Source organism: Uloborus diversus, chromosome 5 (genome assembly GCF_026930045.1).
Source record: "Uloborus diversus isolate 005 chromosome 5, Udiv.v.3.1, whole genome shotgun sequence".
Taxonomy (NCBI): Eukaryota; Metazoa; Arthropoda; class Arachnida; order Araneae; family Uloboridae; genus Uloborus; species Uloborus diversus.
Window position 1 is genome coordinate 44,918,453 of NC_072735.1, and position 21,856 is coordinate 44,940,308.

The 21,856-nt window shown below is 32.6% G+C and overlaps 1 protein-coding gene across 1 annotated transcript in view; it reads left to right on the forward strand.

The window, feature by feature from the left end:
• Window positions 1-1,360: 1,360 nt before the first annotated feature.
• LOC129222895 (cell adhesion molecule Dscam2-like) overlaps window positions 1,361-21,856 on the forward strand; it is a 142,771-nt gene continuing 122,275 nt past the window's right edge. The window contains exons 1-2 of the mRNA XM_054857458.1: window positions 1,361-1,385; window positions 2,870-3,196. Coding sequence (XP_054713433.1) covers window positions 1,361-1,385; window positions 2,870-3,196 — 352 coding nt within the window. The remainder of the gene's footprint in view (window positions 1,386-2,869; window positions 3,197-21,856) is intronic.

Here is a 21,856-nt window from a genome sequence, read left to right on the forward strand (position 1 = left end):
TTCCTATTGGACTAGAAAAGGTTTCAGGACCACTTGTTTGACCGTCTAGCTTTTTTAGAAGATGCCGCAACGGTAACTCATTTGCGTGTAACATGCATATGAACCATTGAAGAGGTCTACCAACATCTTCTTCTATGAGACGTATAACTCCAGTCTTGCAACCTGTGTTAACGGGTGTCCCATCGCAGCCAACTGCCAAAAGAGTTTCAGTGTTGATATCATTCTGTAAAAGATATTCAGCGATGCTGCTCTTAATAGATTTTGCAGAACCACTAGCTGGAGAAACATGGCCGATATATTCAGATCCAGGTTCTTGTATTAAAACTACATGTTCTTCAATAACCGTTGTCCTGTGCTTTTTGTTTTCCTTGATTTGATCTGCTAAAGTTTTATCTTTTCGTCCGTCAAAAAAGAGGGCTTGAAGCTCTTCTGGTTTTCCTTTATATTGTAGTTCCTTTCGTTTTCTCTTTCTCTCTCTTCTTATTTTATTTTTATCTGTAACTTTGGAACGATTATTATCAGAAATCATTCCGACATCTTCAAGAACTGCAGAAATAATTTTCGCTGCAGGCCTGTCTCCAATCCCTGCACTATCGCAGGGGAGTGCTGTGGTTGGCAGTTTTATCCTAATCTGGCTGATTGCCTTGGTCTCTCTTTTCGTTTTTCTGGAATGGTTCTCTCTAGATCTAGGAGGAGTGTATTCTTCATCATTACGCGTTTCATATTCAAATTCTTCGTTCTCACAATCCTCGAACTCAGGCGACTCGAACATAGACTTTGGTGTTTGGAACTGCTGTTCACTTGTAGCAGCTTTCAACACTGTCTTGGATTGCCTATTTTGCTTTCGGAGCAGCTTCTCAGTTACTTTTAAATCAATGCCCCCGATAATCATTTTTCTGACGGTTCGTTGATCAATCAAAAATGGTTGTTCTAAATGTGGCACTTTTCTATCCTTTTCACAGGAGCATGCTTTAAAGGAATGACATTTGCATGTGGCAATGTCAAAGAGAGTTTTCTCGGCGTCTTCCAAGAATTCCTTTACTTTGTTCCTATAGGATTCCGTAGACTTGTTTTTACTTTTCAGGATATTTTTATACTTAGCATGATATGATTTAAAGATGCGCACAATTCTGCAATGAGAAATAGTAGGAATCGAGGACTTCTTCCACAAATCAGCTACCCTCTCAGCAACAACATTGGCAATGTTAGTAAAAGCTGGATCTTTGCCGTGATTTGAAGATTTCACTTGTTCTCTTATAAGGAAGTAAAATTTCATAACTTGACTGTAAGTTGGTAAGACGTTAGGTTTCAGCTCTTCTGGCAAACCAAAAACAAATCAATCTGTAACTTTTCTAGTTGAATGACAAACGGCCATTGTGACAAAAGTATAACTATAACTAACTAGTTAATGACATTTAAATATCTAAAGAGACTGCTCTTCGATGAACAAACGACATAAAGTAAGCTTATTAGTTGATTGCTTCTGTACTAGACTGAACTAAACGATAACTGTGTAGCATATTATCACACTGACTGTCACGTGGACTGCAGGTGCGAGAGCATTTCATTTAGTAGAAGAAGGGGGGAATGGAATAAAAAGCTGATAAGGAATGTAAGAGACAATCCTGTACCACTGGGGGTCACGTGTACTGTCACGTGGACTGCAGGTGCGAGAGCATTTCATTTAGTAGAAGAAGGGGGGTGAAATAGAAAACTGACAAGGAGTTCTCTTTTCATGAAAATATATGTCTGTTTTGAATAAAATCTCCGATTTTAAGGCGCCGGCGCCACCTGAAGATATTGTTCGATTAAAAAAAAAATTTACATGTTTACTGAGCAACCCAATACACAACTTTTCCGCACTAGAGCGTAATCTATTTCAAAAATGCAAAAAATCGTGTTAAAAAAAAGGTCTGTTTTAGTCAAAATTTCAAATTTTTAAGGCGCCAGCGCCACTTGAAGATATTGTTCGATTTCAAAAAAATTTCACATGTTTACTGAGCAACCCAATACACAACTTTTCCGCACTAGAGCGTAATCTATTTCGAAAATGCAAAAAATCGTGTTTTTGGAAGAAAAAGGTCTGTTTTAGTCAAAATTTCAAATTTTTAAGGCGCCGGCGCAACCTGAAGATATTGTTCGATTTCAAACAAAATTTATATGGTTACTGAGCAACCCAATACACAACTTTTCCGCCCCCAAGCCTCATCGATTTCGAAAGTTTGTGCAAAAGTGCATTTTCGGCCCACCCTAATATATATATATATATATATATATATATATATATATATATATATATATATATATATATATATTCAGTTTTTAAACGAATGCACAATGTTTTTTCTAATAGAAAAATCTTCAGATTTGCAAACAAAAAGAATTGCTTCAAAATAGTTCAGCAAAATTGTGAAATGCATTTTAAGCCAGTAATGTATGTCTATTTATATTTTAGATTTTCATTATTGTTTATATTTTGTGCACTTAAATAGCTAATAAAAATATATTATTACAAATTGTTAAGCAATTTCTTCAATAATATACCATAAAAAAAACTACTATACATTTTACTAATATTAAACAAAGTACCTACCACAGAAAATACAAATACTGAATTTACGACACATAAACCAGATACTTGATAATTTTAAGTACTATTTACGCTTCTTCTTTCAGTGTTAGAGAATCAATCTCATACATTTCTTAGACTCTTACGGAAACATAAGAAAAAAAAAGCATCTCTATTACGTCTCAAAAACGGTTAATTCATATACGCTTCATATTCATCACTCTTTCCGTAAAATCATTGATTTTCTGTTTTATTGTATTTTCTACTTGTATAATAATAGACTTGTATTTCTATTTTCAGTTCTTGGGGAAAGACTAAACCGACGATTTCGAGGCCCGAAATTTATTCATGAGCCTCCAGAAATCATCGAATTTTCAAACTCTACAGGAACAGTCATTACATGCAGTGCACAAGGCGTACCAGAGCCAACGATGAGGTGGGAAAGAAGAGATGGATCTGTAGTTACGACAATCCCTGGAATACGCCAAGTTCGTCCAGACAACTCCCTTGTGTTTTTTCCTATTGACACAAACAAATACCGCCAAGATGTTCATTCCACTGTGTATAGGTGCATTGCAACGAACAAAGCAGGAACTATTAGAAGCAGGGATATCACAATAAAAACAGGTAATGGATTACCTATTAGATAAAATTATTTGAATACAAGTGCCTTATAAATGCTTAATTTGTTCAAAACGAAATTTTATAGTGAAGGATCTGTCTGCACGCTCATGTATATGTCAAATAACCAGTAAAAATTAAATGTAGCTCACAAGAATATTTTAATGCATCCTTACACAATGCTATCAATAAAAATGTAAAAGCGAGAGCTATATTATTTTTTTACTTCCTTTTACAAAAAAGGAAATATTGTACTCGCGAAAAAATTTTCACCCAAAAATCGGCCGTAATTTCCATTTTGCTCACACCCAAATGAATGTTAATTTTTTTTTTTTTAACTCGACCACACGTGGATATGTGCTTAGGAAAGTACAGACACCCGAAATATCCATTTTGACCAACCCCGAACGTTGTACTTGCCGATGTTCCCAAATGGAAACATTTTTTTGTGAATTTGTTCAGTAACCTAATTATTTGTTTAGACTTGTCATATTTTCTGAAATGACACATTACAGTATGAATTTATTTTAGGTGTCCTTAATTTTTAAAAAACGTTTAGCTTTTATCCTGAAATTAAAGTCAAATTTACTAAATTTCTGACCTTAGAATTTGTCTAAGTTTTTCTGTCTCTGATTTTAAAGAACAAAATGTGAAAAATATTTTACTGGCGTTATTTAGTAGCCAGAGGACATAACAAAATATTTCCAATTATTATTTCTTGTGAGTTATTTCCGTAAGAATCGACATGTACCCATTTGGGAACATCGGCGTTTAGAGTATAGTATTTGAGGGGGATTTTTATTAATCGCGGAATTTGAGTGATTCCTCTTTATTTCAAATTTTTTGTTGTGGAACATCTGTTTTTGTGTTGAATACATGTGTTCGGTTCTTTCACTCACGAACTGACATCTGTTATCAATCAGCTTGCCCTTCACACCACTATTCAATTGTAGATATGACTTTCACACCCGCCTTCATGCACTCTCTCTATTATAAGTGAATCGCGTTTTCGGGGTTGGAATTCTTGTTTTCTACCCTATTAACTTTTTAAGAATTGTACGTGTTTCACCCTTTTGAAATGTATCTCATGACTGATTGTTAGGTAAAAATAAGGGCTCTTTATGAACTTTGATCGGTTCACGTGCGTTCTGTTTCTATTACCGAGTCTCATACGTACCAACGATTGTGTTTTTAGACTCAGAATAATGTAATCTATTTAGTGTTTTTGAATTATCATTCCGTATAAACAGCCATTTAGAGATGCCTCGCAAGTTTTTGACGTTAGAAGCTGCAATGGACTATTTCCACAGCTTATCCGACAGCAAAGTTGATGACGAACACAAGAATGATCTTTATATTTTGCACCTGATGAAGACGCGAATCTGAGTGATGAAGAACACATAAACGATGAATCTTTAAATGAAGTTCATCCTCAAAATGTCTGCGGCCAGGTTGACTTGATGCTTAGCGATGAAGATAGCGGTTCAAATAATTCAGTTGACCAGCTTCGCGATTCAGGAGATCAAAAGGAAAGCACAATTTCATGCTCGGCTCCAAAAGCAAAGAGGAAACAAGAACCCTTTTCCAGGGGGGAAAAAGATGTTAAGTTTGAGGAAAATCTTCCGGGAAAAAAACTCGAAAAATTGACTGAAAAATTCCCCGAGCTTCAGGCAATGGATCCTCTGCAGTTATTTTTCAAAATACTTCCTTCGGATTATATGCAACATTTAGCTGATATGATCACGTTATATGCTCTGCAAAAGGGAGATACTATAACTGTGACCAGTAAGGATATTCTGCAGTTTTTTGGCCTGCTTATTTTAAGCGGACATCACACTGTACCTTCAGAGGACTTGCATTGGAGTACAACTGAGGACACATCTGTTCAACTAGTCTCGAAGACAATAAGCAGGTCTCGCTTTCGTCAACTAAGAAAAATATTTTCATCTAGTGGATAAAAACAAAGACGTGAAATCAGGTAATAAACTCACAAAGATTGTTCCCAAATGGGAACACCCTGAAAACCCTACTTAGAAGTTTTTTTTCGACAAAACATGTTTAGGTTAGCTATACTAGAGGTAAATTGAGACATTTAAGCAAAAAATTAAAAGTAAAAATTAAAAATTTGAATTACTATGTTTAATAGGTTAATTACCACGAGATTTTCTCGTGACGTCTGCATGCACGTATGTATGTGCGTATGTGTGTATGTATGTCGTATAACTCAAGAACGGAATGTCCTAGAAAAATGAAATTTGATACGTAAACTTCTAGTGGGCTCTAGTAGCGCACCTTCCGTTTTGGTTGCATTCGTATGCTCCAAAGGGGGGTCTATTGACCCTTTTTGTGGAGGGGAAACATTGTTAATTTTAATGTAAACTCAAGTGATGTTATAATTTGGCGGACATTTGGCGATATATCGCCAGTCTTTTGGTCGCCAAGTTTCGTCACCAACTTGGCGAAATATTTGGCAATTTTTTTATTTATTATTATTATTTTTTAAAATCTGGTTTCAATTTGGCCACTGTTGCTGATATTTAGAGAGTAAACTATTGAATCATATTAAAGCTGCCAATAATGAGAATATGACATTAAATTGGAGTAAAAGGAATTCATGTGATGCACACATCAGCTCGTTTAAGTTTAAGAAATGGCTTAGTCAAAAATATAATTATTGTTCTTGTTGAGTAAATATGAAATATACATGAATGTGACTAGTAATAAAAATTACCATTTATTTTTATCAAGACGGTGGTGACAAGATGATTCAACATATATCGCCACCTCCCCCCCCCCTTTTTTTTGCAAGTGGCAAACGACACGAACATGGCTTGAGGCTCAATTGTTCAAGAAAACCATTATTTATAATTCATCATAGCAGACATAAAAAGAATTCAGTGCTTAGCCCTAAGATGGTGGGCGAGTTTTCCTGTCTCTACTTAAACTGCGACCTAGGGATTTAGTCCTAATAATAAGAGCTAAGTGCAACAAATTCATTGTAAAGCAGCAAGGGCAGTTTTCTTCTTATGTTTTCTTTTTCAGTCTGTTATGATAAAACTTTTTTGCACATCATTCAATTATCACGCAAGTTGCATTATTTTTACTGATTAATGAGTATTTCCTACGATAACATCAAGTTAGTACTCATTATATGGACACTGTTTTTTACAGAACAACCATCACGTCGTGAACACCTTTATTGATGTGATAAAAATAATCCAAAAATGAGAAAGAGAGCATTAACCGTATTATGTAAAAATATTTTAACAAGAAATATGGTAAAGATTTAGTTAAATATCACAAATATCTAACGATATCTTGCGTTGAAAACTTATTGTGCAGTAAAATTAGTTTGTATATGGTACTCATTTTTCATTACAAAAGTGGAACTAATAACATCTGTAGGGACATAATTGTTTATTTGCATCAAAGCTAATTCGATATCAAAAGAATTTTGACGTTGAAGAAAATTGCTAGAAAATTGCTCTTGCATGTTTCACTCCCATAGGTAAAATGAGAGATTTATTAGTTAAGTTTACATCTTTCCTTTAGTCCAAAGAAACAAAAAAAAAAAAAAAAAAAACTCCACATGCGCTCCAAAGTGCCTCCAAACCCGAGAAGCGCAAATCTTGATGTCTCTGCGCCTGAAAATTATCGCTTGAAGGAGCATGATAAGCTTTCGACGGAGGATACGTTAGATGCAAAACGAAATGCATGGAAGAACGAAAATATTCTACACTGCTCAGGGATAAAAATATGCTAGAAAAGAACAACTATCTGAACATTCTTCCGGGCGTATCGTCTACAGCTTCGTTTTCTTTCGAAAAGAAAACCTCCCAGAAGATTCGCTCTGCTGGCCTCTCAGGAGTATGGTAAAGGATGTTCACAATGCATACTAGTCAGATAAGAAGAAAAAAAGAGAGATGGTATTCTGTTGAAACTTAAGTACCTGAGGAATAAAATGATTTGCATTTAAAATAAAGGCAATTGTATTAATTACAGCTCTCAGTCCAGCAGCTAAGCTATGAAATGCTTCAAAAATTCGGTTTAAAGAATGTTTTAAATGGTTTGGGAAATGATTTGAATTATTTATTTATTAATGACGGATTTCGAAAATTTATAGCGATTTAATGCTGATTTTCCTTACAGTGCTATTAAATGATAAAGAAATCAGGTTTAGGTATAGTTAAGCAATCATATCATTCATTAAAATTAAATACTTCTGATTTAAAACATATACCGATATAGAATGGGAGACCTCAGATTTTGTTAGGTGAACCTTAAACTACGCTGAGCTTATCTTTTGTGGCTTAGTATGGTGTAGCATATGTTTGTTACAAGTAGATCTCCCCTAAAGCAAATTTTACTGAAACTTAGGCATTTGGCAGCAAATACCGAGCAGTTCGTTTGCATAGTCCTCGCAAAGATTGAATATGCAAAGAATGCATTTCACCCTTCTTAGGAGGCTGAGTCACTCTGGAAGGTGACATCATTTATGAACAGCCCCTGAGTAGCATTGAAAGCGTTACTTAAGAAAAAGCTAGCAATATCGTTCTTTGTAGAGGTTCAGTTTCCTAGAGATCTTCGAGTAGTACAATTTTTTTGTTCGAATGTTTATTTTAACTGCGTGATTCAAAAGACAGATAAATTTTTAAATATACTATTAAAAAATATCATAATCTTCTTAAGGCTTGGAAAAACATTTAAATATAGAAAGGTAAAAACATGAGAGTCGGTCAAATATTCCTCAATCCGGTGCTGGAAGAGCAGTTGCGAATCCCTTATTTATTCAATCATGGCGAAATTGCATTCAAAAAAAAAAAAAAAGAAAAGAAAAAAATGCAAGAAAAAATTATTATTTTAAAATTTTCATTCATAGACAGAAAAATATTCTTCCAGGTCTAAACAAAATTTACTTTATGGCATTTCGGTACTGATTTTGTAAAACAATGTATCACTAAGTTTCTTTTTCAAACTATTTTGTGATATTTTTTTTTAAAACAATTTCTTCAAACAAGAACTATACATAGTACGATTTATAAATTCAGGAGAAGTCGCTTTATGCAACATTACCCCGGATAGTTCACATGGGCGAAGCAAATCCAACTTCAAATTAAACACCTCAGGCTACTATACACTTCTGCCTATGTTCGTATGACTTTTGATAGCACTCCTAGAAACTATTTTTCGTAACCTTATATAAGATCTCCCGCGAAACAGCGTTAACTTCATTGTTGTGAAGAAGGTGACTTCCATGTTTAGGATACACTCTTCTATTTTACGTCAAAGAAATAGCAAAACGTTTCGCCAGATTTATCTCCGTGTGACTTTTACCTTTTCCCAGCAGTTAAAAAACTTTTGCAGGGACGCCGCTTTCTTTCGTCAGACGAAGTTAAAGCTGCATCGCACGAGGTATTATATAAGGTAGTGAAAATAGCTTTCAGGAATGCTTCCAAAAGTTATACGAAGATTGGCAGAAGTGCACAGTCGCTCAAAGTAACTATTTTGAAGATGGATCTGCATCGTAGATGTGAACTATTTAAGGCAAGGTTTTATACAATTTGTACCCGAACTTTTGGATTGTATTACGTATTGTTCAAGTAAAGTGAAAAGTCACACAGCATGTTTCATCTGTTCATGCGGAAAAAAAACCCTATGAAACACACAAGAATCTAAACTGGGAATGTCATAAGCTTACAGTTATAAATTGCATATGCTAAAAAGTAATACCAATAACAATTTTTATAACATACTTTTTCACACAAAAAGCTGGTAAATTATGATAATAATATTATTCCAGCTGTTACAAATATTATTATTTTTTTTTTAAATTATTGTCGCAGACACGAAAAATAAAACTAGAAAAAAAACCGTTTATCTCAAAATGTAAGGGCATCAAATGTGAAATGTGCCTGCAATTTCTACTGCATGACGTCGTACTTTGATGAAAACCATTCAAGGAAAGCTGTTTTTAACCGACTTCAAAAAGGAGGCGGTTATCAGTTCATACCGTATGTATGTTTTTTTTTTTTTTTTGTTTGTCCACTCATAGCGTCTCACCTAGTGAACCGATTTTGATGATTCTTTTTTAATGGTTAGGGGATGACTCAACTTAGGTCCCATTACTTTGTTTGACCGTATTTGTTCTTTAGAAAAAAGTTATGGGCAAAAAACAGTAAATTTTATGCAATTTCCCTATTAAATGATTAAAATGATACTGTAGCGAAGTTCGCACTTTTCATCCGTGGATAACGGTGGCTTAGTGGTAGAATTCTCGCCTCCCACACGAGCGAAACGGGTTCAAATCCCGACTAGGACACAGTGAATTTTACTAAAATTTCGTTTCTACTGTTTCCCGTATTTTCTCGAATGTACTATTAATTTCTGTATCTTTCCAAGTCTGGAAAGTTCCAGCACTTTCTCAAGTTGTATATAAGGAGATGTAACGTTCATTCGTGATTCTGAATAAAGATCTCGAGTTGAGACTAACGAGTATTCGCTTCATTTGGCTTTCACATTGTCTTCGCTATCTTCATCTACGCGACAATATGAAACTCATTGTTATAAAAGTTCGGTGCCATATAACAGTAACATTAATAGTAATTGTAATGATAATTTTGAATAAAGGCTTTTCTAAAGCAATACATTAATATAGAGCCGAACGTCTTACAAGGTAACTTCTTACTTTTACCGAAATATCTACATTTACACTAAAAAGAATGAAATAAAAAAAAATTTGAAAAAAAAAAAATAGAACCAACTTCAAAATTGCTCTAAAAAGTGAAAAATAATTTTATTCTTTAAACACCATCGATAAAACTTTTAAACATAATTTTTGAATTTGGCGCAAAAACGATCGATAAAATCATTCACAGCCATAACTCAACTACAAGTATAAATTTAACCAGGTCCAGTTTCTTCACTACCACATGCATTACGCATTGATGACAGCATATTTGAGTGACGATATAAATGTTTCGTTCCTAACTTTGGATGATTTTTTGATAAAAATATGAACGAAGCATGGTTACAATGGATTTTACTTTTTGTTTTTGCACCAACTTCAAAAATTATGTTTAAAAGTATTATCGATGGTGTTTAAAGAATAAAATTATTTTTCACTTTTTAGAGCAATTTTGAAGTCGGTTCTATTTTTTTTTTTTTTAATTTTTTTTTAAGAGCCACTGTCTGTAAGAATCAGGCAGTTTAAGGCATTTGTGATTGTTGACATTTTTAATTTTCTTTATTTTCACACATGTTGCTCCTTATCATGAATGTAATGTAAATCCAAAATTTGATCTTTGACAGACTTACCGTTTTTGAGAAAATATTTTTTTAAGTTTAGGAGGCGTGGCACGTTTTGTGTTGGCTTTTCAAATTTGCAGATTTTAATGTGCTTGTTGCTTGAAGCGTCCTTATAATGACATGGATTTTCTAATTCCATATTATTATGTGGTCTTCTTAGGTACTGTTACAGCTGTCAAATCGGTGTCACTACGAGGGCGACGCCCACAAACTCCATTTAAAAATGACCGAAAATGATATTTTTTTCTATATTCAAGGCCAATTTTCTCAACGGGCCTTCACGATGACACCAACATTTTTAGATCATTTTCTAGTCACGCTTACATACATCAAAAATGTGTAATAAAATCGGTGTCACTATAAGGGCGCCAGAAGATATTGGAACTTTTATCTGATAAAGTTCACAAAAACACAAATATTTAAAATCTAACTACAACTGTCGCCCTCATAGCAGAGATCTGAAACTAAATAAGTTTGATAACCAACATGTTTGTCTAACATTTGCACTAAAAAAATCGGTGTCACTCTTATTATTTTTGGAAATATAATCATTTGAAGTTTGTACGTTATGGCTTTTTTTATATGTATTTATTTAATATTTTCACACCCAGATAGTTTTTTGAACATATTTATTTTTAATTTAATACAAGGAAGTGTACCTTTTAACATAACCAGCTTTAGGCATTAAGAGAGTCTTTTTTTTTAATAGAAAATGATATGGGCACAAGTGGATAAATTGTGCATAATATTTCTAGATTATCATAACAATACTCGTCTTGTTTTTCCGACCAAACAAATTTATTTACTTCAATTGTTCATGACATGCATTTGACCTGAACTTGCAAATGGTCAACTTCTATTTTTTTTTATGAATACCATGTTTTTCCATGCTTTAGTGCTACAAAATTACCAGTTTTCAATAAGAGATGACGGTCTTTCTGAAACTGGTTGATTTGATTTTTAATGTTTTCTTCGTTTAGGTCTACGTTATCTTCCAACTCTGAATGTTCGCTTTCTCCAATATTCTCATTTAATGTATTGTGACTGCCTTTGTTTATTTGTTTATTCCATCGAGAAAAAAGGGATAGGATTTGTTCCATAGTACAATACTCTGAAGTAGCAAACAGTTTTTTCCCTTTACGAACTGCATTTCTCATTAAGTGTGCAACTTGACTTTGATGTTGTTTTTTCCCAGTATTTTCACCAATCATAAATTGTTCTAATAAATACTGTTTCTGCTTTGAAGTGAACTTGAATGGAGCTCGCAAAGGTAGGGCCCATCCAATTTCATTAAATTGAATGGGCAATGCAGGGGTATTAGTTAGAGTTGAACTTTTTGAAGAATTTATATAGAGCTTTTCACTGTACATCTTTCGTACACAATCAATTTGCAAGATAAGGTCAAATGCATGTCATGAAAAATCGGAATAAATAAATTTATTTGGCCGAAAAAACAAGACGATCATTGTTATGATAATCTAGAAATATTATGCACAATAGATTCACCTGTGCCTATATCATTTTCTATTAAAAAAAATACTCTCTTACTGCCTAAAGCTGTTTATATTAAAAGGTACACTTCTTTGTATTAAATTAAAAATAAATGTGTTCAAAAAACTATCTGGGTGTTAAAATATGAAATAAATACATATAAAAAACGTCATGAATGATTATATTTCCAAAAATATTAAGAGTGACACCGATTTTTTTAGTTCAAATGTTAGACAAACATGTTGGTTATTAAACTTATTTAGTTTCAGATCTCTGCTATGAGGGCGACAGTTGTAGTTAGATTTTAAATATTTGTGTTTTTGTGAACTTTATCAGATAAAAGTTCCAATATCTTCTGGCGCCCTTATAGTGACACCGATTTTATTACATATTTTTGATGTATGTAACTGTGACTAGAAAATGTTCTAATAATGTTGGTGTCATCATGAAGGCGCTTTGAGAAAATTGGCCTTGAATATAGAAAAAAATCTCATTTTCGGTCATTTTTAAATGGAATTTGTGGGCGTCGCCCTTGTAGTGACACCGATTTGACAGCTGTAACACTATCTAAGAAGACTATATTATAATATGGAATTAGAAAATCCATGTCATTATAAGGACGCTTCAAGAAACAAGCACTTTAAAATCTGCAAATTTGAAAAACCAGCACAAAATGTGCCACGCCCCCTAAACTAAAAAAATTATTTTCTCGAAAACGGTCAGTCAGACAAAGTTCAAATTTCGGATTTACATTACATTCATGATAAGAAACAACCTATATGAAAATAAAGAAAATTAAAAATTCCAACAATCACAACCTGCCTGATCCTTACAGACAATGGCTCTTAAATCCGATGTGTTAAAAAAAGTGTAAACCTTAGTTCTTTAACTGTTAAACATACAAACATAAATAAATAAATTTAATAAAAAACTAATTTAAAAAACTTTACTCCTTGAATGTTTTAACGACATTTAATTAGACAAAAAAATAGGCTTTTATAGTTCTAAATGTGCTTCTTGATCATTATTTTGTATTATAAATGCTACACATAGCAACTCTTAAAAGGTTAAACCAATGCTGTACAAAAGCAGGCAATAAAAAGTAGCATTAACACCTTTTTTCAAAGAGGTTTGATAAAAATCTCTTGCGTAACAACTTACGTGTGTCTATTGTTTTTTGAATATCAATTTAAAATTACACATTAGAATGTAAACATTTAAAAATGAAGCATTTTTGAAGTACTGTGTGTACCTTTACTGCTAAAAAATAATTTGTGTTAAAAAAATAACGAATACTGGGAAACATAACGATATTTTACTAAAAAATAATTTATTTACATCTTTAATTTAATCGATACTCTTCAATTCAACCAAAAACTAAAGCTATCAATTATACATTGAAATCCAATCTGGTTTATTAATTTGATCATTGAAACTTTTAAATAATATATTGCACTTAAATTCGTAAATACACAGTTAAATGTATAGCCAAAAAGTCAAGTCCAAGAGGATTATCTTTGTTGATTTTAATTTCTTAGATTTCTCTCGTTCGCATTGAATTGTACCTAATCATCGGCACTGATGTAGCAATGTGACTTCAAAGGTTTTGTAGCCTTAATTGATTTTTGATCTTCAATGAAGAAAGAAAAAATATATCTTGAGCTGATTGGTTTGTTTTCTGTTGAAAGCAAGCATTTTTTTTCTCTCCTTTGATTAAACCTGAAAGAAATGAAGCGTTTCATATTATGTTTTTGTGAAGAGGAAAGAGAAAATAAATCAGTTGACCTTTAGGTTTTATCAAATGTAGCAGCCTTGAAATTCATGTATTTATTCTGAATTTTTTTTATGTATTTTAATTAGCATTTTTTACGTAGAAACATAAACCCAGATTATCATACAAGAATAATTAATCAGAAAATGATTATTGCTAATCAATTCACACATTGTCTTTGACAGTTCAATTTATCTGTAACAATGAGCAAAATCATTAGTTGATAAGTAGCTTTTGTTTGCATCTTTCTGCAACCCCATGTCAATTTAAGTCTAATGGCAGAATAAAGGTTTTTAAATTGTTACTTACCAGTCTTGCCCTATGGCACAGAGCAGAATCATCCTGCAAAATGATGTTTGAAACTGAAGTAAAGTGATCCTGTATAGTAGGAAGCAATTTCTCTTCCTAAATGCCAATATACACCTGAGCGTTTACTGTTCCTTGCACAAAGTGAAGCCCACCAACTCCTTGATCAGAAATACATCCCCAAATCATCTGGGATACGAGATGTTCGACCGATGTTGAATGCAGTCGGTATGATATTCCTCTCCTTTGCGGCGCGGGTGATACAATATTTTTTACCACCACTGTAAATCGATAAAAACAAGTCAGAAATCAATAAATGATAAAAAAAAACAAGATTTTAACTTGGCAGATTACCTTAATAGTCAGTAAATTTACCGTACTTCATCACATTAAATGCACCACACCACTTAAAATAGTATGGCAACGCGTGCGATAATAATTAAAAGAGAAATTAAGTAACTAAAATAATACAAATCAGTAATACCTTATACCTAAGGCATGAAAAGGTATCAATTTGTTTCGTTTAAGAAAAAAATAAACCCAAATGCATTTACTGATGCTGAAACATAGCAGAAACTAAAAAATGCCTCTTGGAACTCATCACTGCAAGAATTTGAAGCATTCAAAATGTTTTGTACATAAATGGGATTAGCCGCTAGTTTCTGAAATGCAACTGAATACGCGCTGGTTATTTCAAGGGTATTTTAAACTCTTCGTAAATATTTTAATACATATGATTAAAATATCTACATCCTTTAAAAAATTGTATTTAATGTTAATATTTTTACTTTAAACTAATTGCCAGGCTGATGGCGTGATGGTTAGGCGCTGGCCTTCTACGCATGGGGTGGCCAGTCCGTGGATTTTCGAGATGTAGAAAATCATCAGCGCCCATGTCGTATGATTATGCGGCATGTAAAATATTCCTTGGGTATTCGTTTGGATTAGAATATCCCTCGGCTATATTAAATTCCTATAAATTCCTATATATAGTGCACTTTTGCATCAAAAGAAAACCCAGGTGCCTCCATCTGGTGGAAACTGGGCGTCTAAAATGTCGGTGTCATTTATATTCTGCGCCTTAATAGTGACACATGAAAGATTGGATGCCGCATCGGGGGATTGTTCTAGGCATGCTAACGGCTTAATAGCGTTAGAACGCTGCCCGCATTAGGAAAAAATAAATAAATAATACGCTGAAAGCTATTCAGATTTTGCTCCAGAGGGTCAAAATGTTCCCTCCGTTTTTGTATGTATACTGACTGCCGTAACTCCAGTGTTAAATTAAACCAACAAAACTATTAAAGTACTTAAAATATATTTTTGATATAGGGGAATGTAAGAAAGAAAGGAAATAGTTTTGAAAACAATTTCTTTTTTTTATGAACAATTTGGAAATGTGTTTAAAAATTACAGTATATAAAGAAATAACAAGGTATTCATGATAAACTTGCAATGAAACATTATTTTTATTTTTTTTACTAAATTTACACCTTCAAAAAAATCTATACAATAATAAAAATAATTTTGCTCTAATGGATAAGTAAATAAATGAGTGATGAAATGAATAGAAAATGAATCGAATGAATGAGTAAAATAATTAATGTATGAGAAAAATGAATGATTTAATAAAATAACTAAATGATTTTCAATGAATAAGAAAATAAGTGAATTATTCATAAGGGAATGTAAGTTAATAAATAATTACGTAAGTGAATTAATAAAGGATTTAATACGTAAGCTGAAATATTTCACTTTGCCCCTTCCCCTTTGCTCCCCCAAACACAGAATAACTGTGCAACATTTAAAATGAAAAATAAAAGCATACTATCAAATAAATGCAGCATGTAGTAGGTTTCGGTTAGTATTCGGAATGTTAATAATAAAAACTTGATTTTTTTGAAGTATTAAAAATAATGTTTGATTTACTGGCAAAATATTTCACTATAAGTGTCAATTTTTGAAAAGTTACTTGTAATACCATATGCTTTGATCTTCAGCGTTAACCTTTTTCTGTCTATAATAGTCTACATAAGGATGGTTAAAAAAAACATCAGACAGGTGGTGCTAATAACAGTAAATATTTTTCTCAATTTCACTTTGCCCCACATTCCCCTACTTGTGAGTTTTGACAAGGTTCAGATTTGTGACCTTCTCAAAACAATTGCATCTTCAATTGTGCATCATACATGTTTCATGCAACCATGTAATGGCCAAATTATGTCAGAGTAGGCCCAATGTATCCCAAAGCATGTCGTAAAAGGCGACTAAAATGGAGTTGGGCATCAGGATAACTTTTACCTACCCCGTAAAAAACGCGATCTAAAGAATATACAGTGTGTTAGGTTTTAACCTGCAAAACATTTATTTTCGCAACTGTTACTCCTAGATGTATACTTCCAATAGCAAAAATATTCAAAATCAGATAAAAAATTAAGATATTGAAAGTTTTATGCAAAAATAAATATAAGTCAAAAAATACAAAATTTAACTTTTTATGCCGACCCCAGGTCCCTTAACTTATATTTAGAAAAATAATCTCCATTGAAAAATAATTCCAACACAAAAAGTTTGAAATTCGTACTACCAATATTCACCGAGATATAAAACGCAGCGTTTTGTGACTTACACCACTTTACACTCGCCGGAAATAACATTTTTTTAAGGGAAATATAGCGATTAACAAGTGTTTAAAATTACATGTGTGCAATACTACTAATGTGTACTAATGTGTACAATAGAATGATTTTTCAAATTGTGCGAGATTTTGTAGTATGTTTTTTCGTATCGCGGCATAACATTTGCTTATATTTTTGAATAGCAATGAAAAATATAAATACGTTGTTTTTCTTGCTTTGACGACGTGTAATTTTTCTGAAAGAACGATAACTTCCAATCTCATTTCATGTATGGTCCCTTAAAACTTTGAACTGCAATATCTCCTTCAGTTTTGGTCGCACAAATGTCAGGTTTTTGTTTCAGTAATGGTTTTCAATGGATATCATTTCTCTAAAGATTAGTTAAGGGGCATAGGACAAGTATAAAAGGTTGAATTTTGTATTTTTTGACTCGATTTTATTTTTGCTCCAAATTTTCAATATCTTAACTCTGCATCTAATTTTGAACCCTTTTGCAGTTGAAAGTATGCATCTAGGACTAACGGTTGCGACAATAAATGTCATGCAGCTTAAAACGGAACACCCTGTATAACCGTAATACCACCGCGCAAAAAGACCAGAAAACGATAAATGGACCTGATATTTGGTTTCTGGAACATACGTACGATGTATCAAAGTAAGAAATACTTCGAGTTTAGTGTTGTTAAGATTTAAAACGACGATACATGGCCTAGAGGACAACAGCCCGGCTTTATAATACATGGCCTAGAGGACAACAGCCCGAGTTTATATTTTTAAGAAGACGGAGCACACAACGGGCTCTCGGTCAACTATTATAGATAGGAAGCGTTTCAAGCAGCCAAAGCAGTCTTTACAGTTTATATAGTAGACATATGACATGATAGAACAGTAATCTTTTATGCACTCCGTGCGCAACTTGTTGAGTTATTTGATAAAGAGCTAAAGGCTCATGTACATGACTTTTACTCGCAGAGTATGTCTTCACTTGCTTTCAAAAATATAGCCATTTAAAAAAATAGTAAATTTTTCTTTGGGGTTTTTATATCGTCAAAATTATCTCTGATTCAGTTTTCCAATTTATTTTTCTTTTCTTTTTTCTGAAACTCATGTGAAAGACTATCTTTTTTAAGGTTGCAAATCATTTATTGTGCATATTGTAAGACTACTTTTATTCAAATTTTTGTTATATTTTTATTTAAAAATAGAAGAGCTTCCAAGTGCAGTCACATACCTAAGCAATCGCTACTTTACAGTTTTCATCCAGTATATTTTAAATGAATTTGAATCTTTGATCTATTTCAACTCAAGAAAATAATATTTTGGGGCCAGCTAATCACTTTGAAAGCCAGCATAAAGGCAAATAATCTGAAACCATGTGGGGAATACACCTTTTTGGTCAAAGTTAATCGTCCATCTCTCTAGTATTTAAAGAGCAAACCGTCAAAGCGATATTAATGTTAACAACCTTTCTTGAGATGGTCTCTGATTAAAGTAAGAAATAACAACGTCGAAATGCAAAAATTGAAAATTTGTGCAAAAACAAAAATTGAAAATTTGTACTTTTTGACGTTGTTATTTTGTACTTTACTTCTCAGCCCAAAGGTATTTTTTTAACTAAGTCTCTTATTGTTTAGTTTAGATAAATGAATAGAATACTAATACAATCAGTGTTAATATTAAAGTTCTTAAGAGCACCCTTAGAATGAGTTTTATGCATGTTATAACACCGTAACTTTAATTATGACAACCCATGTTCTGAAAGGTTAAAAGAACAATAGTTATTTAACAAGTGAAAATAAAAAAAGTATAAAATAATGAGAGGAAAGAGAAATCAAATCATACACACTTGAAAACAATGATACCTTTGATATACACCACTGTTTCCTTCACGAACATTCCCTCGAAATAGGTATATGAAATGAAATGCAGTTTTATCTCCTTCAAATTATGAGACTTCACTCCAGGCTTATATTTTACGAGCGCCAATTTGAGGGCAATTTGACGCTACGCAACCTCACAAAGCGTGGTATTAAAATGCACTCAGTACTAAAGGCCTGGTGGTTTTTTCTTGCGTCCTATGCTCCCATCTAACGATGTCTGGAACAAAATTGGATAAGACACGGTAGGTTTTATTTTGGAGCCCCATTATTATACCAGAGTTCCCGCTTTCAATAGGTATTATAAAGTTCCAAGTTATAAGCTCTTTTTTGGCAGGGTCTCCGCTATTTTGGATGTTTTATAATTGATTTTTTCACACTCTGCTGAAAAGGAAAATCGCAGTGAAAAAGCGTGGGGTAATAAAATCTGTAAAAGTATAAAATGTTGAAAATTTATTTTAAGGTCTCTACTCAATAAAATATAAGAAAAGATAAGAGAAGGTGAAGATTTTATTATTTTTTTAAAGCTCTTGGGTGGAAATAAATTATGTATAAAAGTAATAGGATCGAGCAGAAGTTCTAGTTACCTTTAGACGACCTAAAGTTTCTGAAAAAACTATGTTTTTCATTCGGGAAGACTTGTAAATGAGTTTTTTCTTGTTTTAACTTGTAATTTTGGGTTTGCATTTTTTAATGCGTCATATATATTGATAGGGAAAGTATTATTTACATAGCAACATACTAACTACAGTCTGCCCATTCGAGATATACTAGTTATACTTTGAATAAAACAAAACTTTTCCTGAGATTATAACATCTTGCTCCTGAGACTGTGTGATTTTTTTTATTTGTAAACAAACAAGTTAACTGTAAGACAAAAATACGAAGAGTTTAGCCAAATATGTATGGTATGCATGCGGGGGTAAATGTCACTTGTAAAGGGAAAATACAATTTATTAAAAATAAAGTAGTTAAGAAAGAGAAAATCTCATCTGATTATATGTCATTTGTCTTACTTTGGGTAAGTCACTTGGCTAACATAAAATCCTTCATTTTGTTTTCTATTTTTTTTTTTTTTTTTAAAAATTTTTATAAGGTAATACAAGCATATTTGATACTTCGTAAAAGAGTAAACTGGTAACTTAAACATCCCAACAACCGTATTATATAACTTTAAGATAGATGATATATTTAAAATATGAATCACGTCTGAATTAAGAATTTATGTTGAAATACATACACACAACACATGTATACCGTTAGAAAAATTATCAAAAAATCCTAGAAGATGACTTTTTTTTTCATCAAGATTGCGGAAATATACAGTAAATTACAGGTTACTTTGTTTATGCACATAACATGGAAATCACAGCAACAGATGAAGATGTCAATTTATTTTATTTTTCTTCGACACTTTCTTTATGAAAACTTTTGCTGTATATAGTACAGTAATTCAAGATCCACTTTGTTTTTTTGACAGGTCCGAAACTTGAGATTGGGATTTATAACTTTATACAGGTGTACAATTGGGTAAACATACAGTCGAACCTCCATATATCGAACTTCCACATATTTCCACTCCCTGAACAAATAAATGTTGGCCCTAACAGCCGAAAAGGGGCGAATTAGAGTTTATTAAAAACAACAAATTTACTGGATGACAAAAACGCAACTTCAAATCCAAGAAATCGATTTTACTTACTTTGCTTCAAAAAAATCCGTCGAGACGTATTAACATTTTGCTTATATATTATTGTACTTCACAGAGTCATTAATATTATTTTTGAAAATGACTGTGAGAAATGTAAAACATCGGCATCATCATGATTAAAATCATGCACCCATCCACACCGATGCCGACAAAAGAAATAAGTTTTTTTCACAGACTAATTTTGCGTTATCGGTTCACTACAAGTCCTTTTTAATTCACTTTAGGTTTTTTCTAAGGATTGGTACAATTTTCAGTTTAAGAAGCACTTAGATTCCTTTTGAAAACACCCTTACCCAAGTTAATTCAAAACCTCAATAAACAACCAAAAATTCAAATGTTTGCTTATGATTCTTTATACGCTTTAGGTATATGTTATATTGAAACCACATTGTCAGACACCCTGCATTTAAGAATAATAAGCGATCCCTTTGTGCTCGTTGTAGAGATCCCATCTTCAGAACTAGATACGTTTTAGATAAAGGTAATGCTTACAGAAAGTTGTTCAACTTTTTAAAATCATGTAACATACATATTCGCAAATGGATAAAAGGTAAAGCATTTTCGTTAAAACATATCATGTAAAGTGTGATTAATCTCTGCTAACTAAACGGCTTTTAATTTAATAAAATCATTATTATAACTTTTAAGTACCGTCTAGATGCATTTTTTTTCTTTCAAATTCAATGATTATTGTTACACTACATACACAGCATTACGGGGATAATTTTTTTTGTTCATCAAATGTGGAAAGCATTTATTTCGATTTCCGCACAAAACTGAAAGGTCCGAAAAAATTTTACTTTTACATGATAATTTTCTATGCTTTCAAAAAATTGAATGATATTATAAAAATCTATTAAATAGAATTAGTGTTGCCATTATTACATCATACAGATTGTAAAATTTATCTACAAATGGAAAGCAAACAATACTTAGTGAGACTTACTATCTATCTATCATTAATACAATAGATTTAAGATAAACTTCACGCCTTGAACAAAGTGACGACAATAAGCAATCTTGATTGCAAAAAAACCCATGGCTGCTTTAAAACCTCAATAGCAAGGGGAATCTATTCAAACATTATTTTATGTACTTCTAATTTTTTAAAGCTAGAATTAAGCGCCTCATTTGTCATTCGGCATAGTTTCCATACATACTGATGTTTTTCATAAATAGGTAAATCACTGACGCACTCACTCCCCCCCTACAAACGCAAAAAAAAAGTTTAATCCAATTTGGTGTTAGCCCCCTCAAAGCATGTCTTAAAACGAAAGCGCCGCTAAACTCTCACCGTGGTGATGCAGCTGCTATTTGACAGAGTAAATATAATTGTAAAAAATAGCAAATTTTTTGAATTTTAGTATTTTAATTTTTATGCAATTACCCTTGGGGGAACTGCCTCTCTCTCCCTTCCCCCGTAGCAACGCCACTGGGTAGCATTATATTTTAAACAACATGAAAATCGCTATGTAGTTAAATAGCCGCGGTAATTACAACGCGTATTTACCTGTAAGATAAGTTGGTGAATTCCTTTATTGAATTAGTGGATTTTAACGCAGACTG